Source organism: Pyxicephalus adspersus, chromosome 7 (genome assembly GCF_032062135.1).
Source record: "Pyxicephalus adspersus chromosome 7, UCB_Pads_2.0, whole genome shotgun sequence".
In the NCBI taxonomy this organism is placed as follows: domain Eukaryota; kingdom Metazoa; phylum Chordata; class Amphibia; order Anura; family Pyxicephalidae; genus Pyxicephalus; species Pyxicephalus adspersus.
This window is the reverse complement of record NC_092864.1, coordinates 34,092,776-34,120,475: the sequence shown is the minus strand read 5'-3', so window position 1 is coordinate 34,120,475 and position 27,700 is coordinate 34,092,776. Positions and strand designations below refer to the sequence as shown.

The window sequence follows — 27,700 nt, the reverse complement described above, 5'->3', positions numbered from 1 at the left end:
TAAAAAAAAAATTTCATGAAAAACAGTGGATCACTTTTGGTACAGAAATCTAGACCTCAGTGTAACGCTCAGGTGGTTAATAAATATCTATGAATCAATAATGTATTAATACATAATTTTTTTCACTATTTATCGAGCCTCAAACCTCGTTCTTTCTACCTTGCACTTTGAATTACCATAGTCATATGTCATTATCACAGAAACACTGCTCTACTGCTCACATCACTATCATGGTCATGTGAGAGAAGGCGTATTTAACATGGAGGAACACTTGATAAACCTTTCTGCGCTTTGGGAACTCTGGATATATTTACTAAATTCACAGGGCATTGGTGTGGTGATCAGTAGGAAGAATGCCTCTTAAATTGCTGGCCATTAGGAAGAATGTCACCCCTACAGATAGCCAAAAAGATCATTGGTGTCATTTATAATGACCTAGAGGCACCTATTGCTGGTTGCTCAAGGAACCCTTAGTAAACTCTGGAGTATTAATACCAAACAAAGCTATGGGGGACTTTTTAAGCATCACAACAGAATAATTCATTTAGGATCAATAATAACAAATCTTGCTTTGTTTTTCATTTAAAAAACACATAAAACAATAAATCATCATCCTACATGTATAACTGATCAAACAGTTGAACACACAAAACCCCCAGTAATATTGCTCCCTGTTCTCTACGCTTTTTGCGGAAAATAAATCCGTTTCATCAGGAGGTTATAGAGAACTTTCCTATTTTAAAGAATTTACATATATTTTGGATGATCTACTTGTATAGACAATTTATTTACATAAAACTATTAACAAAAAAAAAAATGAATGTACAGTTTACCTTTATGTTGAACACCTCTTGTGCAGCAATATACTTTAGATATTACTTTTTATGCTTTCCTTCTCCCCAGTAGCTTGCTACACTAGTGATGTCTTCTCCTAATTTGGCCCCTAAAAAACACACAAGGGGAAGAAGGAGCCGGGTTAAAAAAACCCTCCCAAAAAAACAACACAAATGATCCTTCCTATGCATAAGATATACAAAAATAAATAGATAATCCAGCACCATCTTCCTTATATATGTGTAAAATCTGTGACTATTTAGAAATACACCTATAAAAATATAAAATAAACATAGTGTTTGTGACTCAAATATTAACAAAAGGAATAAACCCCTGTGATGTCCTTTCCCACATAATTATTTTGTAAATACCTTTGCACACAGCCTTTTAAAAAAATTAAAACTAAGGTTACATGTCTACCTCTGGAGTAACCCTGGTTGAGGGTCACTGACCTAGAGGAACAAATTATTTTCCTGGATGGATGTGAGAGTGATCATTTATGCAAGATAATACATTTCGGCTTTGACTTTTTTTTAATCCAAATGATTCACATCTACTTGATAATGATTGTTTGCTTGGTATATTGGTATACGATCATTTAAACACGTGAATTTCAGTAGTTTTTTTTTTCTTTTTGTTTTAATCTTGGCAGCTAAAGTTACACGGCTGCTGAATATTACCTTATAGGTTCATTTTCCTTTGTAGTTCCCATCTTTTGCTGTGTTCTCCATTATTTTCTTACTACATTCCTACAGACTAGTACAGTTTAGGATAAGCACAGCGAGGGAATGAGTAAGTCTTTTCAGTGACACCAGGTGACCTTTGCTGAAATTGATTAGAAGAAAATTCTGTTCAGATCTTTCTGTGCAAAGTTAAATATCAAAGCATTGAGGTAATAACTTTGTTTCTTCGATATGTTTCATTGATTTCATTTATTAAAAATGTGATGTCATTTTTTGACATTGAATGAAGACGTCTGTTTTCTTTGCTTTAAAGCCAAATTCAGAGGTTTTATTGGATTTGAGCTCAGCTGCTTGTTTTTGGGTTGTATCATTCAGGCTGAACTATAAACACTGAACACTCGCTATTGATCGCTGATGTATAAAACTGCCATCAACTCCATTAATTACTGTATTCTGTAGTTTATTTTCAACTGATGGTTTGTTTACTTTAAGCTTTAACGTGAAAAATATAGTTTAGCAGACTTGCAGAATAGTGACTGGTTTCAGTTTTTACAAAACCCTATTCAAAAATGATAGGACACTGTGTGAATATGATGCTGCATTTCAGATTGTGTCAGAGAATCTTCCTGGTTTGTTTGCATAAAGCGGAACTGAACCTGTAATACTCACCTGTCCCTGTTCTATTGCAGGGTGGCCCAATCTTCTCTTCCCGTAGGCGATCTTCGGCCATCCTGGTTGGACAAGCCAGGATGATGTAGGGAGATAATTCATGCTAATTTCATACAAAGGAAGCTAAGATTGACAAACTTTTAAGGTTGAGTGACATTTAGACAGTGAAGTACAATTATTGCAGAAGGGACATCACTTTTTCTGCAATAAACATCTTGCCTGATCTCCAATTTTTTAACTAAAGAAACATTTGGAAGCTTACCTGATGCTCTCAGTATATCAAAGAACTGTTCCCCTCACAGCAGGCATCTCATTCTGCCACATTTCTACCCAATACAGAGTCTCTGAGAAAGTAAAACAAAGCCACTCTAACCATTTAGATACTAATTTTAAATGGGAGTCTGTTACAAGAAGGAATAATGGTGTAGCAAATCTACTAGCAGAAGGGACATTTTAACTTAAATAGTAATATATTAAAAGCAGACAAGACTCTGTAATGGAAATAACTACATTGGCTTGTTCATTACATCTTTCACGAATGCAAGTTGAAACTACCATGGGAAGAAGAAACCATAGATAATTGTAATCCTTAAATGTCGCTGACCATGCTAATTAAAGATAAACTAAAGTGAAGCAGACGATTTTCCCCTGTGTACAGAATTAATTGTTACAGGATCCGTAATGGTGGATGCAGGAATGATTGCAATGGAAGTGAAGGGAAGAGAGTGCAGCGGGGTGCGGCTCTGTTGTTCTCCCCCCTTCCTTCTCCATTGAGCATAATGGCGCTGTATGTACAGCGCTCATTCATGCATCGTTCAGTCTTTTGTCGTTGGGAAGGATCGTGAAAGGACCTTTCCATCAACAATTATTGAATGTGTGTACGCAGCCTTAGACATCTGACTCTCCTTAATGTGTTGCATGCCTAAAATTCTGGGCCAGGCTGCAATGCTGGAATGGGGCTAGGAAGAAGATGTAAAGGGCTTCACTTCTTAATACTTTGGGTTTGTTGTTTATGAAAGACTGCCGTGGTTTCTTAAAGCAAATATTTCTGTGACATTTATCTGAATGTCCCCACAGTTATTTCTTTATTCTTGCTGCAAAAGAGCCTTTGCACATCAAGAGCATATAAAACAATTGTTCCAAATAACTAATTGGTATAGAATTATACATTTTAATTCCTTAGGAGTTTATTGTTATAACACTTAGGCATGCAAAATCATTTCACGTCATTAACAGCCGTTATGCAAGTTAATTTCTTCTCCTGGAGAATAAAATTTATATTTGTATCAATATAAAACCCAGCATGTGGTTTTTAGATGATGTTAATTCTAATGCTGAATATACAAGCTCTGCTTGTGTACAGGAATATTGTAGCTGGTTAGCAATGAGGTTTTTTTTTCTTTTTTTTTTATTGGCGCTTTTATTTTAAGACATTGCGTCAGTGAGTGTTTTTTTTTCTGCTGTGTACTTTTGGAGAAAAAAAAGTGTTGCTTAGTCAGGAGTGATATTATAAATGCGTGTCGGTTTATGTGTGAAAGGTATCACTGGTAATACAGTAGGCTTAATAGCCTTTAACATACCTCCTGCTAGCTTCTTTTACAGAGAAATACTTGTGTGAAAAGTGTGACAAATACAGTTTTTTTTTGCATGCAGTTTTATGGTAAGCTGTTTTTTGGACTTAAAGAAATTTATAACGTTAGCAGGTTTTTAAGTATATGTGTGAATGTGATCAGCATAATGCACATAAACTTATCAGTGGGTGCTAAGTCTACTTTCCATTTAGCATTACTACACAGTAGCTCTTTTTTTACTGAGCTTTTCTTTTTGTTCCAGTCTGTGGGTCAGCTGTGAAAGACTGTAGTCTGTTCATAAGGCTACACACACAAGCCAGATGATTCTCGTTTGATAATCGCCTCTGGGCTAGTATCAGATGATGATGCGTGTGTACAGCGCTCCTCCGATGTCGTTCATTGATCTGCCCTGGCGGATCTACGAATGATCCTAATACACGCTTCCCCTCCCCTCTCCATAGAACAGTGCTCGTACAGTCTTTTGTCTTCGGAAATGAAGGTTAAAGACCCTTCAAATGACAATTATTGAACGTGTGTACGTAGCCTAAGACTTAGACCTACCTACAGATATTAGGTTGTTGATGGATGTGCTGGCATAATCCAATCATTGCATGTCATTTTGTTTGAAAAGACCTTTCCAAAAACATATGTTTCAGCCTTTTATGTTAAGTCCTATGTTGGAAGAGGGGAGGATGCACACATCTTTTGTGCTGGAAAAACCTCAACTGGCTGATAATCTTTTATCTTTGCTCCCAAGAAGATAGAGAGGAGATAACTGACAAAGAATAGGAAATAGGTCAACAATTATTTCACCAGCTGATGCTAACTTTTGGACTAAAGTTTCCTACTCGTGACTGGTGAAAGATTGTCATACTTTAGTTCAAACTAATTGTTTGTGATCTTTTTGGTAATAGTTTAGGAATGATCGCTTTACCAATGCAATGCCTGGCTCTCTTGAGTTCTGTGGAAAACAAACACAAGTATCAATCTGGCTTATTATACATGTTTATAGTATTTGACCATAAGAAATCCAACATGGTGGTTCACTAAGCCTTTCTTAAAGTCATCAGAGGAAAACTGGATTATTTAGTGCAACAACAATCTAGTGAGTCTTCAGACGTTTTATTTGACAGTTGGCAGTTTTATTTGTTGTTGCCAGCTGCTCATGTAACCATCATTAACAAATGATCTCCTCTCTAATAGACCTTGAAGATTCTAATTTTACTGTGCACTGAGATAAAGCTTGTAGATTTATCAATATTCTGTCCTAGTCTGATGATGGAGTGAACATATCCAACTAGCTCAATCAACGGCTTGGACAGTTATTGTTTGAAGATAATTTTTTTCCCCAAACACAGTAAGTTGACCAGATCACAACATAAACATAGAATAGTATTCCCATGCAACAAATGATACAACCATGGACAAAGTTCACTAGCTTGAGGAGGCTGTAACCCCACCATCATGCTGGAAGCTTTAGACCTAAATATGTATTTAAAACTGACTCGTGTGAAAGACGATTGTAAAATTCATCTGATTACTTATTGTAAATTGCTTTAAGCGTTTATATATTTTACTTATGAAACAGTAAACAGTATTACCATATACATCCCCTGCAAAACTGTGGTGAATCCCCTGAAAATGTTGTGCACATAAATGCAGAGGTTTTGGGGGGAATGTGAGTCAATGAGGAATGTGTCCAAGGGCATCCTTCTCTAATTTTAATTTGAAATTAACTGGACATCACCCTAGGGTGTTACCACAATTGCTGCTACACATGGCTCTAAGGCTGCGTGATAGCCATTGCACACCTATCAGATTCTCATCCGAGACGAGTCCTGAGATTCGTATCAGCCAAGAATCATCTGTGTGTACATAGCCTAAAGCTACGTACACACTTCCAATTATTATCGTTGGAAAACAAACAACGAACGATCCTGCACGATATCTACGAACGATCGTATAGCACCGATCCTGCACATAGAGATAACGACACGATCGTTCGTAGATATTGTACACACAATAGATACGATTGTTTGAGCGATAGAGGAACTATGTGCACGACAGGAAAGTGAACGAACGTTCGTTCATTACGCATGCTCAGACCATGGATGATCAACGAACGATCGTACACACGAACCATGGTCAACGATCGTCGCCCAATCCGGTCCGGTCGTTCGTTTCCAACGACTTTCCTCGTTCGTCGGCGTCGTTGGTTACTTTTTTACGAACGATTTTTTGCCCAATCGATCGTTCGTCGTTCGATTGGAACGATAAAAATTGGAAGTGTGTACGCACCTTAAGTTAGCATGGTACCTATTGCCTTTTTTTTTTTTTTTTTTAACACAGCATATAGAAGGTAAGACTGGTGGTGTCAGATAAGGAAATTATAAGGTCAGATAATGGGGCTTGATGTCTTTACAAGCGGGCTCAATCAACACCTGGTAGAAGTGCAGTAAAATGTCTGAGCAGGGGGATAAACAGCAATCACTCACTCACTCACATTGGCAGTGAACACATGTCTTGTATGTTGCATGCTTTCAATCAGTGGAAAAACTGTGATTAGTATTTTAAAAATCGAGCAGTTGAAGGAAACCATAAATTGAGGAGTGGACATTTGAGTCAGTTTTGTGTGTGTGTGTGTGTGTGTGTGTGTGTGTATATATATATATATATATATATATATATATATATATATATATATATATATATATATCTATATATCTACACATACATATACACATACATTGGGATCCAGGATCAATGCAGCACACAGTACACACATGAAAATGATAACAGAATAGTAACAAAACACAAGCTTCCAGGCTGCAAACTTAAAGTGGAGCTCAACCCGTAGGATGGGTGCTGCCATCTTCCTCTTCACATTCCAAAAAAAAATCTTCAGCCATCTTGATTGGCTGTGCTGGGATGATGTATCTCTTCGCAGGAGTTATTTATGTCCTGGCACACACAAGAAAAGCCGAGAATGCTGAATTTTTATTATGTCCTGGCAACTAACACTGTTGTACATGTACAGCTACGAAAAATTTGACCGCTGAACGGCAATTAGGCAGGTAAGAGTAGTTATTTTAGATGTGACATTGCCTGTCCCTTACTGCAATAACCTCATTGGCAAAATTCAAAGTGAGACTTTTATTCCACTTTAAACAGTGCAGACTTGGGGATTGTAGCTTCTGCTGCTGGGGGTGCTTTCCACTGTGGTTTCATAGTTTTGGCTCCAAAACTCTGATATCAAACTCTTCCACACCTGAGTATTCACATCAACTCAGGTTACAATCTTATCTCTCTGAACTCTCTGGGAATATAATTCCCATCTGTCAGCACAGTTAATCCTTAGGACACCAGGTCTTGTATGGCTGAGGCTACCTCCATAGGCAGGTTCTGTGGTGGAATGAAAAACCCACTCAACCTTCCATTTTATTCCAAAGCCCAGGACCCTAGAAAAGTTTCAAACTTGCAACTTCTGGTTGCCATATTAACTCTGGGCTCCTTTACAAGTACCCTGCCACCTGTCCAATGGGGATCAGAAGCCAGAAATGGGGGAAATATACTGCCCTTCCACAACCCATCCTTGCATTCCTGTGCGTGTGCATAAATGTATAAATATGAAATATGTACTTCATGCTGAATTTTTTAGCAATTGGAAACTATTATTTATGGATATGGATGTAGGCCTTCATTGTTCATTCGGGTGTTTTTTTTTTTTTTTTTAATACTACATTTAGGTTCTTTTGTTTTATTGTTTGGAGATGTAGAAGTTAAAACTGAACAACAAACGAGTTTTTACTAGTTTCAAGTTACCTTTTTTTATTTGTGAAAATGTTGGCTTCTTTGTGGTTGCTACTGTCAGTCACAGGTGCTTCCTCTTTCACTTTTTACCAATCATTCGAAGAAAAAAATTATGTACAGGGTTACTAAACAATCTTTATTTCTCTGGAAAGGTTTTAAAGCTTGCTTTGAAAGTGTTTTGTGATTGTGAAATGTAATATTGTAAGGTAGAGCAGTGAAATATTTCCCCTTACACTATGTATTGATGAATATTACTACCATGGGGAGCTTCCTTCTGTAGATGCAAAATACACAGATAATATACTAAACAATTGCTTCATATACTTTAACTATTTCACCTGAAACAAGAATGCAAATCTGAAAAGTTAGAAGTCTTTATCGGGGACAGTGAACTAAAGCAATGAAGCCAGGGGGTCATCAATGGTAGCCTCTGTAGAACTCTCATGACATCCATTTGTAAGTTAGGAATTGTCTCCAAAATGGGGAATGCAGTTCCTTTAATTCTATGCTAAATCTAGGCTGTACGTGGGTACTCTGTGTATACATTCTGTCTTAGGTATTATCCCTGCCTTCATTTAATACTAAGTCATGCCCTGTCATTAAAATTATGGATTTCACATTTGATTCGAGGGGATAAGAGCAATCTTCTCCCCAGAAAAATCTGTGGATCGGTGCTAAAAAAGTGCGAGGGGTAACAGATGACAAATTTAGTGTTCCTAGATGTCAAAGGAATTCAGTAATCCTTATAATTCTTTCAGCTTTCTTCTGCCCCTATATACTTTGTTAAATTGTTTTAATGCCCACACTGTCCCATTTTTCCATCATCTTTGTATTATACCCCAACTGTCCAGTACCCCTGTATTGCGACTCAATTTTTCAGTAACCAACCAAAAACAGCCGAGTGGTTACTGAAAAGTGTGGGGCGGAGCACCAAGCTAAAAGGGGTTAGGGAGGGCACTGGGTAGGGATTTGTGACAGGACTTAGACAAAATGTAAAACTTTTGTATGGTTTGACTTAGGATCTAATAAGAAAATTAATAATTGGGGAGTCCAATTGCAAGAGGGTTGCTTTTGGGGAAAGTTGAGGCTGTAGCTGCTGAAGGTGGGTAGGACAGAGGCGCAACTGCTGCAGGGTGATATCCCCTTTGGTTAATCTAAAAGATTTGAGGTTGACATATCTGAAATAACATGTTCATAGGGCAGTAAACTTGGTACCCTGTTTCCCCGATGATAAGACACTGTCTTATTTTTTTTGGAAGGCCAAAATATGCTCTAGGGCTTATTTTCAGGGGGATGCCTTATTTACCCATGAAGAAGACTACAGTACACAGTGGGGCCTTATTTTACATTTTTCTCTAAAAAGGGGGGGGCTGTCTTATTTGATGGCCCTGCCTTATCATCGGGGAAACACGGTATCTTGCTCTGCAGCTTGCCAAACCAGGGTGAAAAATATTTTGACCATTTTGACTATTTAGGTTACCCTTTTGAGACAAATTTCATGGTCTCTTAAAAGGAAATTAATGAGGCAGCAGTATGCGGAGGGATGGGCTGCCACTGTGCGCCTCTGCAACATTTTCTTTCTTTTTTTTTTTTCCAACTCACCCTCCCGGTGCTGCATTTCTCTCATGCTGATTTTAAATGTGTTTCTATCACATCCTAGTGTAAAGCGCTTCTGCAGTGACCCATTTAAGCCCCCTTGGGGTGTCTTTGAACTCAGTAGAAGATGGCACCTCTCTAGTCTCGCCTTACACTGCAGATAATCACTGAAACACAAGACCATTGTGTGCATCTAAAATGAAGGTCAAGGCTAGATAAAAAGCAATAATAGAAGGCTTAAATAAATCATACCTCTAGCACAAATATCATATCCTGTGTGACAAAATGCTTTACAAGGGGACTTGACAAAACGGGTTCTCCTAGCTTTCATTTATGGTAAAGTGGGGGGGGGAGAAACCATGGCTGCAGGAATTCATAGTATACTTCAATGTACATATGCTAAGCCCCATCTTATACAGGTGCTGGGACCTTAGACACATAGCTGGCTCCCCTCAAATAACTCCTGGCATACCACATCTTAGTTTGTGATTCAATTTCTCAATTACATTGTACCTTGAATAATGTAACTTCAAAAGTCATTTTTATTTAATTTTTTTGCAGCTTTAAATAAATATGTACTAATCCTTCTAAGAATGTTGTTGTGGGGGTGCTTCCTGTTACAAGACGATAATGCTTTGTCACTTTCTCCTATTTATGCTTTTTTCTTGTCATACTTGCTTCTGATATGGCCATTTAAGTTTCCATGATCAGGCAGGTCATTATTGCAAAAAGGGACATATGATATCCCTTCTGCAATAATGTGTTTTACCTGTCTGATCGCTCCAGGTTTTTGGTGTCAATGCTAAGCTGCGCATGTGCAACATCAGGTTCAGTTTCCAGGAAACCACAACATTTGTCTTCCCTTGCGTGTACTGGGATGAATAAATTCCTGCGTGATAGTGACATCATCTCTGTATAGCCAATCAACATGGCCTACCATCATCTGCAGGAGGGAAAAGAGAAGGAAGATGGTGGCGGCACTTTGCGATGGATCACAAAGTTTTTTTGTTTAAAGATAATTAAGAAAAAAAGGATAAAAAGGCAAATGTCAATACTAAAAAATTAAATGAATTTAATGTACACAGTACATATGAGGAGCTAACATTGAGAGGTACAGAGTGTGCTGTACGAGAACCTCAGGCCCTCCTTAGCCATCAGGGCCCCCCATAACCAGGGCCAGTCCTGTGACATTAATCGCAATGCACGGTGGCACTTCTTTTTGGGATGGGGGGGGCATAGACATATGGAGGGCAAGGTAGCCCCACGTCATTTCTGCATAGGGCTCAATGATGGCCATGCTTGCTACTGATATATATCTACAGATTTATGTACACAGTACATAACTACACAGATGTTTAGAGAGCTAAATGTCATCCTGTTAGGTTTTAATTTTTTTTATCGTGTTTGCGAATTTCCACCCCCTTTCCAAGTTGTTGATCTATTTTGTACTGTCATTACCGTCCTACACACTTTTTCACACTTACCTGAATGCTTTCTGGGTGACATGTAGTCAACTGTGCTCCTGATAAATGAAAATAAAACGGCTACTGGAACCACCTTGACCTGTCAGTACATGCTTCTGTAGTACTTAGCAGTACATCAGTTTTCTTTAGTCAATTTAGTTGTCAGCGTGGGGCTTTCAGACAAATTTAGGAAACTAGAAGTTAACTTAACTGCCTCCAACATCCACCTGATAGAGCCATTAAAGTATGTTATGTCAAGTCAAAAACTGTTTTTGATTTTTGGAAAGAGCAGGCAATGGTTTGAACTTTTGTCAGGTTTTCACTATAATGCAGGGCTGTTTTAAGGAGATTTACACTGTGGTTGAGGGTATGATGAGAACATCTGCCAAACCTTTAAAAAATGTATTGTGATGATCATTTAGAAATGTCAAGTTTTTGTTAGCCATAATACCAATAATTCTATGTCTGACAGTTTTAGGATTCAGAAGAAGGTGATTTCCAGGTCCCCCCCCACCACAGATGACTGACCATTTGATAAAAGAAGCATAGATACACACAATGAATCTTGCTGAAGCAGGGAGATTCTTGACCTGCTGGTTCTCAGGCACGGCTTTCTCTCCACCAAGGAGAACTAAAACAGGACTAGAATGCAGTAGTAAATTCTTACATGATCGATCTCACACTGCAGTTCTATAGATATACAATGCCTAGGCACAGAAAGTGCATTGCTGTGTTTCAAAAAGATTTCAAAGAATATATACATTTTCATGATACTGCTTAGCTAAAATTAGAATAACCCCTTTAAGATAGAAAACTGATACTTTTTAAAATCTGAGTTCTTTTTATTTTTTGATTATTTTGATTGGTTGCAATTCTTCTTTTTGTAAATTATTTAGCAATAATGAGAATAGAAATGTAAAACTACCAACACAAGTGGGATGCAGCCCAGGGAACAGTCAAAGGATATAGAAAAATGAAAAAATATGTATGATTTGACAGGTAAATAAATCAACTTATTACAATAAACCATGAGACTCTTGTCAGTTGGTATCTTCTGAATGATAATAAAACACTAAACTATGTCTATTTTTAATTTTTTTAAAGAATATGACATGATACATTATACAGAGAAAAAAATTCAGGGTATATCGATATATATGACTCCTTTTACTCTCTATACATCTTCCTGCTTCGTCTTTCATCCTCAGAAGTACCTTTGCTGTTGCTCCAGGCTTGATTGGAATGTTTTGTGAGAAAGTACTTTCTTTTATAGGCTACAAATTTCCTTTATGGTATTGATGGCTTTGTAGTCTCATGGTGTTAATACTTGGCATTAATGTTTATATCAATGAACATAGCCCTTTTCGGGGGTTAGGAAGTTGTTCCCAAGGATGTACCAGATTTATGGAGGCTCATATTTTTTTTTCAAGTCTTAGCTGATTTCTTCCTTTACTGATTACATCAGTGTCACTAAAAAATTCCTTTTTTTTTTATTTGTGGGGCTATATCAAAAGCAGGCTGTGTGCCGCTAGGACAGGTAACCTGTCACAGCTTAAAGAACTAATCCAACCGGCCTGCAGAGAGGTCGGGGAAGATATGGTGCAAAACATTCGAAAGTGGCTGAAAGTTGTCGAAAATAGAGACGCTCATGTGGAGGTATACAACTAATCTTCAAGGTGTTTGAATGTGATGGCAAGCCTAGCAATTAAAACTGCAATGTCTCCTTTGTTGATTCTAAAAATATGATAGAACAGAGTAATTTCTAGGAACTCAATAAAAGTGTATAGTGACTTTTGGGACACCCTGTACATTCACAAGTTGACCAATTGTGCTTTTTAGCCATCAAAAACTTTATAGTTTGCTATTTTTCTGTTAAGAGGCCCATATCTAACCGGTGATTCCATGCTTTAAGCCACTGCAGTCCATAGTTCCGTTTACTCCTTGCGGTAGCGTTGCTTGCAGCAGCAGAGCTGATCAAGCAATTACTTGCCTGCTCTGAAGCCTGCCGCATCCCCAGTTTCTCTTTAGCTGTAAATGTTCCTTCACTATCCCCTGCTCTGCGACTTTGTGCAGCTGAAGGGGATTTTTGAGTGTGTACTGCAGGCAACGAGTTCCTGACTTAATTTTGCTCGGTCATTGATCTTAAAGGTTCTCAGCTCCCAGGCACAAGTTTCACGTTGTAGCATTTAGCTAGTCGAATCTGCTGGTAGTGTGATTTTCTGTTGGATTACCTGTTGCTTACTCTGCCTATTTTCTGGGAGATTGTTACTGCCTGTACCGACCTTTGCTTATGGTCCCGATTCTGCTTATCTCAATTCCGTGATGCCTTGCTTGGATGACTGATACCTGTGTGTGACCCTTCACTCTGTTTCTGGACTTGCCTCACATTGTAGGGACCGTCCAGTGGAACTGAATAATAAAATGTTTGTCCCTATGTATTGAAGTAGATTGGAGACAACAATATTGTGGAAAATGTTGCCAGAATATGAAAAAGTGGGGATGAAAGGGAGATTCTTGTAAAAGGGAACATTGTCCGATAAACATGCCACGTAGGTTACATTGTCAAGTGTGAGGAAAGAGTTGAAGGTAACCCTCCTTGTAACCCATAAGACTGTGTATAGTGAAATGGGAGAGAATGCATTTTCCTTAGCCACCCATTGCCTAAAGATAAATGGAGACACCATTCTGTTACCTGTATAGTAAAGGGCAATATGAGAAAACTTAGGAAAACCCAAAGTTCTTAGGGAACCTGACTGTACATCAAATAATATGGGCCAGTTTATAAAACTAAATAAACCTAGGAGAGGTGGATGGGACCCAGCATAAGAACGTGGATGGGAAATGTATAGGAAGAAGCATTTCTTCTGAAGAAACTATAGCTGGTCTTTGGGGCTTTGTACTCATTTTGGATGATTATGGAAGGGCATAGCTTATATTTTTATCTATGGGGAAGAAGGGGTAGGTGTTTAAAATCATTTCACAAAGATGCTAGGTTTAGGGAAGGGTCCTATTTTTTCTTTGTGCAATACAGATGTTCACGCTCAGTGTCTTTGTCCAGAGGGATTAATTTTGCCAATAGCACTGTAGTAGGCTTTTGCGGCTTGCTCTGGCAATTTGTGTTAACTGCGGGAGTGCATTAAGATTACTGCTCTTGTTGCTTTAAGAAGAATTCAGAGATGGTCTTTGCAGCTGTGTTGTTGAATTGATCTCTTCCCCAGGGGTCGCCTTGCAATTTGAAATGCTTATTGCGCTGTGATCTCAATGCGCAGGAGAGGCATGTTGTTGGTAAAACCAAATTGATTGATGAATAGAAAATTGTTTTATTGCCTATTTGATTGTTTTAACCTTTTTTGGCAGCAGTTCATGTGATTTATTTTAAAAAGACTGTCACCAAACCATTCTTTCTAACAACGAGAGGTTATTCACCAGCAAAAATCCGCTTTGTGTAGACATCCAAAAGACCTTAGCATATTACTAGGCGCCATCTTGGATGTGATGCCAACAGCTCCAGCAGACTCTTTCCAGAACCAGAAGCTTTCGGTCAGGCGATGCTGTTTAGTTTTCCCCTTTGCTTGTTTCCTCGATAAAAGTTTATGCAGGGAAGTGAGAATTAAATGGGCTAGGCCAGCACAAAAAAAAAAAAAAAATTGGAAAACGTACGATACTCTCAGAGGAGGAGAAGGCTATGGTGTGCAAAGAGGTTGGGGCTCTTCTATGCAAACTAAATGTCAAATTTTCTAGCAAGCTCATAAACACAGTGCAAGTTAATAAAAATTGTTTATTAAAAGAAACGAGGTAAGCATTTTAAATTCTTGTTTTTCTCTATTTTATCTGTTAGTTGATGACAATGTTTCTTTAGAAGAAGATTGTCTTCAACAAGAATGACTTGAAGTACCCAATTTTCTGTGAAATAAAACGAGGGGCAAGGATAGGCATGTCTCTAATTACGGTAGTGACATTAGGAATCCTTTAAAAATTAGGACCTGAGAATTTCCACTCCTTATGGTAAACAGGTCACAGGAATGCAAAACCCTGTTCCAATCAGTGGCAAAGACAAGCTTTCGTGGATTATCTTGCTAAAAACAATATAATTTTGCCTATAGCTCACTACCAGCTTGCTCAGTAGGTTTTCCACTTTGTGCAGTAAAAAGTAAGTCTCTTATGTACACTCTTCAAACTAAACAAAATATACCTACAAACAAGTAATTTCTACTTAGAGACAATACCAGTTACTAAACTTGAATGTGTACTTCGTTTATCCATAGCACGCCATTATATCATTGATTTTTGTGTTGAATAAACGATTGAAAAAGCTTTTGTTAAAGTTTATCACTTTTATTTGCAGGTACAATTTGAATAGAGATTGTGTGTTTACCTGTTCAAATGTATTAAACAATTGTCAAACATTTCTGTACGGGAAAAATTTTCTATCGATCCTCTGTGTTTGGAAAAGCTATAAAACATACTGTGTTCAAGTCTATATGTTGAAAATAATCCAAATAGGTCACACATAAACAAGGAAATCATTCATTTAGCTCATAATTCCCTACAAGACAAGATTTGCTCTTAGTTCTTCAATGGGTTAAATAACTAATTGGCTCCTAGTATTGCGCAAGATGCCAGGGCTGTAAGTTATGTGTTCACTGAGGTCTCCAGCACATTTGGTGCCCTTTCTCCCAAGTTGATGTAAGGTCAGAAGATAACAGCTGGATGTGCTGCTGGGTACCCAGGAAAATAGATTTACACTGGGAAAGTGACATAAAGCACAGCGCTAATTGCCCCATTAAGCAGTGACTTTACCAAAGACTTCCCACATTTATGCTTTGTTGGGGGGGGGGGGGGACAAGTAATGCAAATGCCAGTTGCAAACGTAAACATAAATTGACATTTTATTATAAATTCACACACACACACACACACATTTTTTTTTTTGCTGCAAAAAGCCAATGCATCATTTTGTATGGCCTTTTGAGGAGATATCAGCACTTTTCTCCTCGTACTTGATTTTTACTAAATATTAATATATATATATTATTTCAATCATTTTTTTCTCCTAAAGTTGGTGAAATTGGTAATTGAACCTTTCTGCTATGAACAGAACATATGGAGCATTGGCATTAGTCTGGGGGAAACTGCCTAATACTCTTATTTGGACTTTAAAAAGAACTGCAAAGAGAAAGTCTTAATGGCTGTTGCTTTCATGTAATGTTTTCAGTTTCTATCCATTTCTTCACATCCCATTTGTGTAACCATGAAAACAAGGACAAGCTATTGACATTTAAAGGTTTTACATACTCCGCTTCCATTTTTAGCCGAATTTTTGTTAAAAATAAATAAATAATGACATGGCAATGACGTTAAATCTGTTTTGTGATGATTTACATCTGAGTTTGAATTTAAATCATTATAGAACCTTGATACCAGACAGTGCTCTAAATTTGCATGTTCCATATTTTCCTTACCAGTGAATTAATTGTTAGATCAGACTTAATTAAAGGGCCCCTGGAATGCCCCTTTTGACCTATTTTTTTTTAGGAAGGTTTATCATGTCCTACAATAAAAATTTAAACTTGCTAACATTGCCCCTAACTTCCAAATTCAAAAATTAAGATTTGACCTAACTAGGCACACTAAACTGGAACTAAAGCCACACTGTGAAAAATACACGATTAGGCAGGTGAATATTGCAGAAACGATCAGGCAATGTTCTTTCTGCAATACCTGTGTTGCTTGCTTGATTGCTGCCCAACAATCAAATTTTGCTTAGCACATCGGTGGTTGACAGGAAAACTCGGCATTCTCCGCTTCCCTTGTACGTGTCGGGAATGAATGAACTCCTGTGCACCTGTGCGGTAGTTACGTCATCCTGGTATGGCCAATCAAGATGGCTGAAGATTGTAAGGAGGAAGAAGAAAAGGAATATGGCAGCACCCTGAGATAAAACAGAAATAGGTAAGTAACATGGGTTAAGTTATGCTTTTAAAGAAGCTAAGGTGTATCTTCTTGCAAACATGTTAGGTTAGATATAGGTACCCTACCATGTTTGATCTTTTCTTACCAAAATTCTAGTTACTTGAGTATCATGTTGATACTTTCACTTCATTTTGGAAATCACTGAACCGGAACTGTATGCTAATAAAGAAGTATCACTTTCAGATTTGGTGTATTTGTTCTAGTTCTTTGAAGAAGACCAGCAAGGACACCATTCATATGGCACCCTTTCATGACAGGATGGGTCCAGAAAGAATTAGTTACAGAAATATTTAATAGAAGGTCTTAGTTTTTTGGAGGTAAGTACCCACATTGTATGGGGGACCTTGGCTGAACCAAAGACTGCACTGAAAATTGAGAGTTTTTACTGATGGAGCATGGCCATTATAATTGGAATTTTTCATTTAACCTCTACCTCAGGTTTGTTATTCAGAGTAATCTACATGCTTTCCAACTTCTCTTCCCTGATTACTCTGTTTGCAAAGAGGTGACTGTTCAGCCCCCCAGACATGAATATGAAATGAACAAGGGGCGCCTCTGATTGGCCTTTTTTTTTTTTTGGAATACTTTCTGCTGCATTAGCTATATTTGGATTCACCCTGTCATTTCAGATGGAAAGATAATTATTGGCGTGCGCTTGTTGCTGACACAATTTCTACCAGGTTTAGGTACTAAATGTAGGGATTTGAGTGACATAAGGAGGTTTTCTGCACAGTTTCTCGCAGGAGAAAAAAAACAGTGCGTAGATTGCCGAAGTATAATTTAGCTGACTTATGCTAAATAGCAGAATATTTGAAGCATTATTTAAACAATTCCTACATTCAGATATGCCATTCTATAATAAGCATTCCAGAGCAGGATCACTGATATTGACATATTAAAAATATATGCAAGATTGGACCTTTCTCATAACCTGGAGTATAGTACAATGTTAGCTAAACAAATGTCACAAAGGTGACTGAAACCATAGCAATATGGCAGAGGGTAAACTTTTTACACATTCATTTTCCTTCTTATAGTTCAGCAAAATAGAAGAAACTAATGTTTAAAGTACATCCTTACATATTTGGGGACTTTTTAAATCACCGTTTGCATAAACTTTCCTGATGAGTTAAGCTAAATATGACTTCAGAACACAGCTCGGTATTTATAAAAATGCATTGGGCCTTTTAAACACACATGAAAAAATAGAAATATATTGCCACTCATGTAGGCAGTGTCTGCTTGCACTGTAGTGGAATTGGTTGTTGCAGTGGATTGCTAAATAATGGCATTGGGTCACAACTCTGATGCTAAATTTTAGCCAAGGTGATAAAAAAAATGGAATAAAACATTAAAAAAAAATACCTGTGGGTAAAAAAAAAAAAAGCTATAAAAAAAGTTAAATATCTTGTTTGGAATAGCTTTTAGGAATTCTTAATAGGTTGTTATTTATAAACCCACATTTTTGGCATGCTTCCCCTCTGGGGTATTTCTTTTTTAATCAAATCCCCAGTGTTTTCATTCCTCCTGCATTGTAACTAGTTGGGTGTATTAGAGGGCACCGTGGGTTGAGAGATAACCAATTGACTGATCACAATATTATCTTTCATTCCCTAGCAATAAGCTGCTACTGGCCCTTATTTCATTAGAGTAGTTTCTATTTACAGACATAACAAGTTGAGAATATTTACAAAGAAAAGGCAAACTGGATTCTGCCCAGGTTACCTAATTATGCATACTGAGATGAAAAAAAGAAAATATATATGGGCATCAGAACGCACATCTTCATTACTGTTGCGATTGCAGAGCACAGGGAGCGATGTGAATCATAGTTGTATCTGTCAGCCTGGTCACCCGTTTTCATACTTCAGTAATTTAACTCCTTGCAATGGATACCTGCAAGATGTAACCTAACCATGCAAATGTAGATGATAATTATACACGCTCAGCTATGTAACTCAATTTGTTGTGATCTCTGCTGAATAATTAAAATCTCTATTTATCACCTTTACATGGTTTCAGTATCACAATTATTATTGATGCAGAAACTGTTCAAGAAGAAAGGAAGAGAGATTTCAGTTGAAAAGAGACTGATAAGAGACTCAAAGCTGACATTGAACCTTCTTATATCTGTAATGATGTCTGCAGGTGGGGCTAAAAAAATCAATTCTTGGGTAAGTTTCAGCCCCTTAAAAGAATGTATGGGCAGGCAATCAACAGCCAAGTATTAGCATTTTATTTATTGAACAAAGTTGTTTTTGAACTTCTTGAAACAAGTAAACACTGACCTTGTAACTAAAGGCACTGTGCTGATATTTTTTATCAAAATTCCCAGCAGCTCAACTTAACATCTACCCTTCCTAGCAATGACTTGCCAAGTCAGATTGCCCTGCTCCACCTCCCAACAGATCCACTCACCTTTTGCTGCACTCTGAAATCCCACTCAGAGATTGGGAAGCTGCAGTGCTTACTGCTACAGAGGGCAGTTAATGCCTGACAAGGTTTAAAGCAAAACTAAACCTGCTATATTCACCTGTCCTTTTACTGTCCCAGGGAGCCACAATCTTCTTCTTCTCTTCCTTATTACAATTTAGACCATTTTGATTGGTCAGGTTGAAACATTAATTCATTCCTAGCAATCGTAGGATAAGCTGGGATTCAAGGCATTCACGGCTTAGCTTTTTTGATGGTGTTCCAGAGCAATTAAGCAGGTAGGAGTTATCATTACAGAAAGGACATTGTCTGTCCCTTTCTGCAATATTAAGCTACCTGATCGAGCATTTTAAAAAATAAAACTTTATTTCCCCTTTAAATCTATTAGTGCCCATATGCTGGCTGGGGTAGCTTTAAAAACCCTTCAACATACAGCTATACTTATTCTGCTGTGTATTTCTCTGCTAGGATGTGGATGTAGGCTAATTCATATAAATGGATGTTTATTTGTTGACTGCCTTTTTTAAAGTGGAACCAAAATTTCGTGATCAGGCAGGGCTTTATTGCTGAAAGGGACAGGCGATGTCCCATTTGCAATAAACATTCTTACCTGCCTCATCAATTCCTTTGACAAAATACTGACACATTCTGGCTTCCCTTGCAGCTGCCAGGTCTGAATGAACTCCTGCATGCTTGTGTAGGGAAACGTCATCCCAACTGGGTCTATTCAGGTTCAACCCAGCTATTGGAGGAAGGCAGGATTTAACCAACACATTCATCTGTTTTTTTGGGAGGTTTGGAGAATAAATTAGACAGAGTCGAAGCATAGCAATAAGTTACTAGGAAAAGTAAGGACAAAAAGGAGACCAACCTGGAGTGCACCACTTGATAAGCACCTTAAAAAGTATATGTACTTTTTTTCATAATTATCTTACTAAGGAAAAAATTATTATTTTTTTTTTTTACAAATGCATTTAGTTTTAAACAAAAGTAATATAGACAACAGCACTTTAAATTTCTGGTGCCATAAACAGTTAGAGAGACATCTAATGTCTGTGAGTACTGGTTTTGCTGGGTGATGCTTTTAGGGTAGGGAAAGCAATTAAACAGCTTGTTTTTTCTTTTCCACTTATAAACCAGCACTCCCCATTTTGAAAATCAAAACTTACCCAAAATGCACTAAATAGGGGCTTGGGACTATTTGTTCAATTTTGCATATTTTATATGTGGCTGCAGTTGCTGGTAAAGGCACTTCCTGTTAATTGGACAAAACCATAGCCCATCACTGACAACTGTTTGGCCGCGTACACGTGCTAGATTTTTGTGGTTGAAAACAATCTTTCACAGTAATTTCAAGGGACAAACGACTGAAGAATAAATGAATGAATGCTGTACATACAGCGCTGTTCTGCTCTATGGAGAGTGGACGAGGGATAACGAGCAATTGGCACCCTGCTGTGCTCTCTTTCCTTCACTTCCATTGCAGAGGTTCGACTTCTGTCTTTTGTGGATTCATCAGGACAGTTCCATGATTTAAGCCAGATGGCCTCGTATATACTAATGTCAGATTCTTGTCCAAGACCAGCTCTGTGGCTCCTATCGGCCGAGAATCATCTGACCTGTGTACATAACTTTAGCAAGAAGGTGAGCCTTCTTCTGAGGTCTTTCATGCTGCATCAACTCCAGCATCCTGTGCATGTTTCAGGGCTTTGCAGCTTTGTCAGAGTTCTGGCTCACCTGGAACTTCTCATTGTTAGGTGTACAACAGATGGTCCTTTCAAGCTAGTTTTAGGCAGTTAGCTTTGTTTAGGGATCAAATGGCTGCCCAAGGCGTTTGAATATGGAGGTGTCCTTAATGGTGGCCTTTAGAACATTGGAGTAATAATAAAATATCAAATCCAGTGCTATCTTGACCTTTCCAGACATCTGCAAAATAAACCCACAGTTTCTTTTGCTGTCAGAAGTCTGCATCTTCAGTCACATCCACAAGCAGTGCAGTACTAGGAGTAAAAGGAAGGGGAGGAAAAATGCATTCTCATTTTACAAACCACAGAAAAGAAATGGGGAACAATCCCTGTGCTCTAATAAAGGAGATTTATATGGAAATCTCACAAAGGCAGAAAAAAAAAAAGTATGAAAACAGTATTTGTGATAACTCTGGCGTTGGCATATTTGCTTGGTAAAACTGGAGCAAAAGACGATGCAAAAAATGATACAGTATTGGGGCTTATGCCCTCTCCAACTAATCTGGCCGACCTTTCAAATGGAATACGTGGAGGAACAACAGGAGTCTGTATCAGCTCAGTCTCTGGAATAATAAAAATGAGAAAGCCACTTGGCTTCTAGGAGTGGAAGGTTTAGTCTTTGTTTCCCTTGGCCTGCATCTGCAGTAAAAAGTTATGGAAGACAGTTCTGCCCTTTCTGATGTATTGGCATTTAACTCTTACGTGAACATAGAAAAAGTCTGTTTATAGAGTTTGCCATTTTTTTGTTTAGAATACCCCAAAGTGAAAATCCTCTAAAGCCAATGGGTCAGGTAATGTAAAAACATTTTGGCAGGCTAACCTTTACCAAATGAACCAGTGACATTTTCGTAAAAGAAAGTAATCTGTCATTTGACCTCAGGTGATCTTTTATTGGATAGTTGTCCTTCCTGTATGATGTCCAAATTGTCATGGGCAGTCAACAAAATATATTCATTTTTTTGTTGGTTATTGTCTTTCGTTCAATGTACAGAGAAGCTGCAACTTTTTATATTACCTTGGCAGACACATAGCTGGGCACTGTAAAAAATTGTTGCTTACTAAAAAGAAAAAGCTAACAAAAAATAATGTAACCATAGATAACCACAATTTCTCGAATAAGTGGTTCTCGATGCTTCCCTTATGACAAGTTTTATTATTATAAAGGGTCAATATAAAGTTTTGTCTCTGTTTCCCACTGGGGAGGACAGTTTCCCAAGGGAGATTAACCATTAGTAATAGGTAAGACGATATCTGACACCAGTGTTCCCCCAGCCCTTTCTAGCCGGGCTCACTACCCAGCACTTTTCAGTAACCACCCAGCTGTTTTGGGTAGTTACTGAAAAATTGGGTCAGAATACAGGGACCATCACCCACCAATAATTTATTCCCACCTGGCTTAAAATTATTTCTAAGTTGAACACTGGACACCTTGATAAAACAGATCTTCGTGCCCCTAAAACATGTTTTATTTTTATACTATGGTATATGAGTACATTTCTTAGTACTTGAACATGAGTGCTGACCAGTTTTGGCAACTTTAGTGGTAAGTTTTTTACAGTATTTTAACTGCTAACTCAAGTGAAAAAGTTTTTTTTTTTTTATATATATTTGCAGTGTTATATAGAGTTATGTTTCATAACCCACCAAAAAGCAACAGCAACTTTTTGTTTAAAGTGAGCTTTGGGGTACACAAAGAGAATAGTCTGTGTAATGATTTCTCTTATGTTTTCATTTGTTGCTGGAAAACTACCCCTGCCTATCTTCCAACACCTTTCCCATATTATCTTTACTTCCCTGTAACAGAAAAGAGAAATATTCTAGTGCTGTACTCTAGTTTAAGCTAGTTTTCCTCTTTTAATGTTGCGAAAGTCTGAGGTGTCCTTCCAAAATCAGAAATGTCCTAATTGGTCCTTGCAACAAAAGAAGTAGTAAGTGGAGTAAAGAACAAATGTGGTTGAAAGTTCTTTTCTTTAGAATTCTTTCCTTAGAGTATCAACAGGTAAGCAACACATTTCAGGGGCTTCTACTTTTCCCTCTTCATCGGGGCTGAAAAAACACAATTTATAAGGTTTTTATCACCATTACAGCTTAACTTAAACTGTTTTAGAATCGAGTACATATGATTCCAGGATTTGAAAGCAGTATTTCTGACATAAACGTGTAAACTTTGTCATTCACATTTCTTCAAGTTTCGTGTATGATGTGCAGTCTATAATCATTTCTAACCTTTTGTAAAACCAATAAAAGTTTTTTGTGTTGTAGTTTTGGCCTTGATAGAGGAGGATAGGAGAAGCCTTTGAAATATGTCACTTGTGAATAAAAATCTACTAGATTTTTTTAAATACATTTAAGCTACTCATGTTCCTGCACTATTCTTATTATTGTTGCTTTTTCTATGCTATAGCGAAATTCATTGACCAGAACCTAAGCAAACCCAAGCATTATTAAACCCTGTTTATACTCACCTGTCCCCATTTTCTCATGGACACTGCTATCTTCTACCTTCTTCTCTTCCTCGTTTTTTCGATTTTCGGCCATCTTGATTGGACAAGTTGGGATGATGGAAATATTGGGCGGAAATTCAGTCAGTCCTGGCAACTTCAGGGGAAGCTGGGACATACCAGATATCTCAGATGAACAGATATAGATCAGGCAGGTTAAAATGCTTATTGCACAGGGGACATCACTTGTCCCTTTCTTTAATAAAGCCCTGTCTGCAGACTTTTAAAGTGGAACTTAAGTCCTGCTTGATGGATAACTTTAGCAGTGTTGGAGTGACAAATGCCAAAGTAAGAAATAATTGTTGAGAGCATCTTCTTTTGCCAATACTAAAGTACCAAATTTTAATTTTCCAAAAGCTTTTCTTCAAACCACCGATGTTTAGCCTTTTTTATTGATGTTAGTGATGAGTTTACACATCAAGCCTGGGCCTTTACCTAACAAATGAAATATCACATTTGGGTGGCCTTAAATTGACCCAGTGGACTTGCTAGCCAACTGGTACATTTAGGCCTTGAGCAGTGCAAGCCTGTTGTATTACATATCACTTTTTATTTTATTGTATTCCTATCCCTGCAAGTTAGCTAATTACTTTATTCACTGAGCCACACAGCAATTTATCGATCACAGCAGAGAGGTTTGGAGGGGTGTAATCTCTCTTCCCTGTTCCGATTATACACATTGCAGCATTTTAGTGTATGAATTATTAAATATTCTATGTATTAATAGTTTGTGTAGGAGGAAAAAAATAATGTCAGTATCATTTTCGGTAAATTTATTATTTCCTGTTTTTTTTCAAGATTCTTCTTGGCTCTGTCATGTTAAAGAGCCACTATATTTAAATAAGTTTCTGCAGAAGTGTAAAGTGTTTGGAAATATTGAAGTTATATACTTCTGTTTTATAACAATAGTTGTTTAAAATGAGTTACTGTTCCTGCATAAAAAGAAAAAAAATGTTGGGGTATAGCAGATACTAAAGCTGAAATCCAGTGTGAAATAAGACACAAATAATTGCAGCTCTGAATTCATTATTACATGAAATGCAAGCAGGATAAATACCTACATTCAAACTTCTTGCACTTCTTCTATTGAATCTTACACAATGGGCCTGATTTATCAAAGCTCTCCAAGACTGCAGAAGATAGACTATCATAGGAGAACCTGGGTGATCCAGCAAACCTGGAATTGATTTTCTAAAAATAATTTTAAATAATTTGGCCAAAATTTTCAGTTCTAGACCAGATCCATTTCAAGTTTCCTGGGTCACCCAGGTTCTCCCATGATAGTCTATTTTCTAGATTTTCACCACAAATTTTGTATCAATCTCTGTCTTTTTTTTCTTACAATGTCTGGGCCCCATCGCTTATGTTTATATGGGCTAGCTTTTTTTTGCATAAGGGATCAGGTTTGTTCTCCTTTTATATTGCACTATTCTTGTTTTTGAAATTATCTCAATATGAATGTATTGAAAAGGAAAAAACAGTACAGAAGCCAGTCAAATTTACTGCAGTGCTCATGTGCTCAAGTGGCTTTTTTCTTTACATTGTAGTTTTTATTAAGGTTAAATTGTGAAAAAGTACAAAGATACAAAGCTTTTATAATAAATAATCATGTTCATTCCTATAGTAGAAGAGACAGAGAAAAAGATAATCTCATCTGTCTGCTGCTTCTGCATTTACTGTTTAGTCACACACTGAATGGGTGAGGGACAGGATCTTTAAATGTTACATTAACCCAAAATTTAGATTCAGCCCCAGTCACATGACATTCGGGATCCCCTTTCTCAATAGATATTTTTCCAGCAGCAGGTAGTCCTTGATTCATAGAATGGAACTGCTGTAAGAATGTCAGAGCCACTCTCTACATCATGGCAGTGCAGGGTGTTTTAGTCACACTTCCATAGTTGTGGAGTCTGTGACGTCTTACACTCACAGCCTCACGTCATCGGACTTCCTGATTCCTTTCACTGGATGTCATTAAAAACTTGAAAACGAAGTATGTATATTCTATAGTGAAGGAGGAATACTGCTTATGTGTCCTGTGACTTCACACAAAGTCATAGAGAGCTACAGGAGATGGCATTAGTTTCCACTCTGATTACTTGCTGACAAGGACCTGATTTATTAAAGCTTTCCAAGGCTGGTGAAGATAGACTATCATGGGAGAAGCTGGATGTTTCAGCAAACCTGGAATTGAAAACATATTCCTACTAAAAGCAAATGGTTTCTAAGAAATCCATTCCGGGTTTCTTGGATTACCCAAGTTCTCCAATGATAGTCTTGCAGAGCTTTATTAAATCAGACTCAAAGTCTTGAATGTTGATGGTAAAGCAAAATTTACATGCAGTTTGTTCTGCTATGCTGTCATTTAATATGACATTGGGATGGCTAATGGAAACAAATCCCTGCCAGCTACAGGTTACATAAAGAAGAACCACGTCCTGGGGGCCGTGTGCCAGAAAAGCAAGGGACAAAGTCTGCTCACGAGTATCATTAGTTATCTTCCTTCAGCTTTTATTTACCATACATTGCCATTGCTATTTACCATGCTTTGTTCTGTGTCTCTGTATGAAGGCAGCCGTCTTATTGGTGGCACAACTTTATTCTCTTGGGGGCCTCCGGCAAGACCATTGAGCAAAAAAAAAAAAAAAAAAAAAGAAAAAAGTTTTATAAGAGTTATTTAAAGAGTGTGTGTATGCGTGTGTGTATGTATGTATATATATATAGGTATATAACCCACTTTAATTGCAAATTTTCAGCCTATGAATATTCACCTAAAGGCAGCAGTGCCTTAACCCATGTGTGAAAAAATATGAAGTTAGTAAGTTTAAGTCAGTGACTCAGTTTAGGGCCTTCTGACCATTACACCTATGTATGTTAAACATTTCATTCAATCATTATTATGCAGTTACCCCTCCTTGTTTTTGTAGCTGTAGCAGCCCACACATTACTACTTTCTTCAAAATTTTTAGGGTGTCTCTGGGAAATTGTGTGTATTCAGCCAAAGGAACATTTGTGTAGTCAGGTACTGATTTGGTTTGAAAAGACCTAGCTTGCAGTGAGCATTTGTTAATCCCAAAGGTGTTCTCTAGGGTTGTGACCAAGTCTTTGTGCAGGCCTCTTGAGTTCCTTCACACCAAACTCATCAGAACATGTCCTTATTGAGCTGTAAGGGCACGCTTTTATGCTGGAGTAGGAATAGGCTTTCAATTCCCTAAAAACTGTTGTCAGAAGGTTTGAAGTACACTGTTGTATTTGTATGTCTTTGTATGCGGTATGATTACCAGTACCCTCTACTGAAAAATTACAAACTCAAAAATTTAAAGGGTGTACAGATACACTTTGTCATAAAGTGCTTTAGCATCATTGCCAGGCACCTAGCAGTTATATATTTGTGGCAGCCTGCATGTTACCTCAGTACAGGATTCCTTTAAAATAGATAGTTGTAAGCAATTTTTTTTTTTTTACCTAGTTCCTCCCTACCTTTATATTTACTTTTTTAATTCTACACTGTTATGGACCACTTCTCAATAACCTCCACGGCTTTGACTGGTATTTGTACTGTTTGGTATATGGCTAGGCCACCACCTCAAAGCAGGAAGAATTAGGTTCTAATTATCTCCAGGGGCTTGAAACTATAATACCCTTTATATGCCTTCTCAAAATAAAGGAATTTCTGATGTGCCTTTCCTTCCTTTCTGTGAAAATAGGTGCAATAGTTGTTTTCTTCTCCCTGGTTCTTGGGGTGGCACACACATTTCTGTAGTTGTTTTTTGTACCCTTTTCCCTTATGTTATTTGTCTTTGTATGTAATACAACGTTTTGGTATATACATAGTTTGGTCTTTTTAATGAAGACTGAAATCTTATATTGTTAAAAATAGTAAAAGAAAAAAGCAAACCAATTGAAGCTGGACAATATTTCTTTTTGTTTGTTTTTCTGTTATGTCCATAACGCTTTATTTATTAAAATGTAATTGTAATTGAATGTTGTTTGCAGATGGGCCTTGGAAAAACTATCCAGGCAATTGCAGTGGCATATTTCTACAAGAATGAGTGGCCTCTTCTTATTGTCGTACCATCCTCACTAAAATATCCATGGATTGAGGAAATGGAGAAGTGGATTCCAGATTTGGGCCCAGAGGACATTACAGTTATTGAAAATAAGGCTGATGTTGGGTAAGGGCATGTACGGATTGCATGAAAAGTTTATAAAATTGTCTTATAAAAGTTTACTGTATATTCAGAAGCAGATACAAAATAGTAGAGATTAATAAACAGATCTACATTTTTATTACAGTGGCCAAAGGATTTAAAAAACACATTACTTGCTTTGTCTCTAAATCTGTTCCCCACAGAAACTTAATTTCCCTGCCATTCTCTGGTTATCTTTGGGGTTGAGTAATAATCAGCATCATTCAATCCA

The 27,700-nt window shown here is 37.5% G+C and overlaps 1 protein-coding gene and 1 long non-coding RNA gene across 5 annotated transcripts in view; both read left to right on the top strand.

Annotated features, from left to right (window-relative positions):
- The window catches only part of LOC140335470 (uncharacterized), a 29,138-nt gene extending 14,104 nt beyond the window's left edge, over window positions 1–15,034 (top strand). Inside the window, exon 2 of the long non-coding RNA XR_011921709.1 lies at window positions 14,465–15,034. This is a non-coding gene — a long non-coding RNA (uncharacterized lncRNA). The remainder of the gene's footprint in view (window positions 1–14,464) is intronic.
- ZRANB3 (zinc finger RANBP2-type containing 3) overlaps window positions 1–27,700 on the top strand; it is a 197,292-nt gene that overhangs the window by 51,121 nt on the left and 118,471 nt on the right. For all 4 annotated transcript variants that reach the window (XM_072418092.1, XM_072418089.1, XM_072418090.1 and 1 more), the window contains exon 4: window positions 27,275–27,453. In XM_072418092.1, coding sequence (XP_072274193.1) covers window positions 27,275–27,453 — 179 coding nt within the window. The remainder of the gene's footprint in view (window positions 1–27,274; window positions 27,454–27,700) is intronic.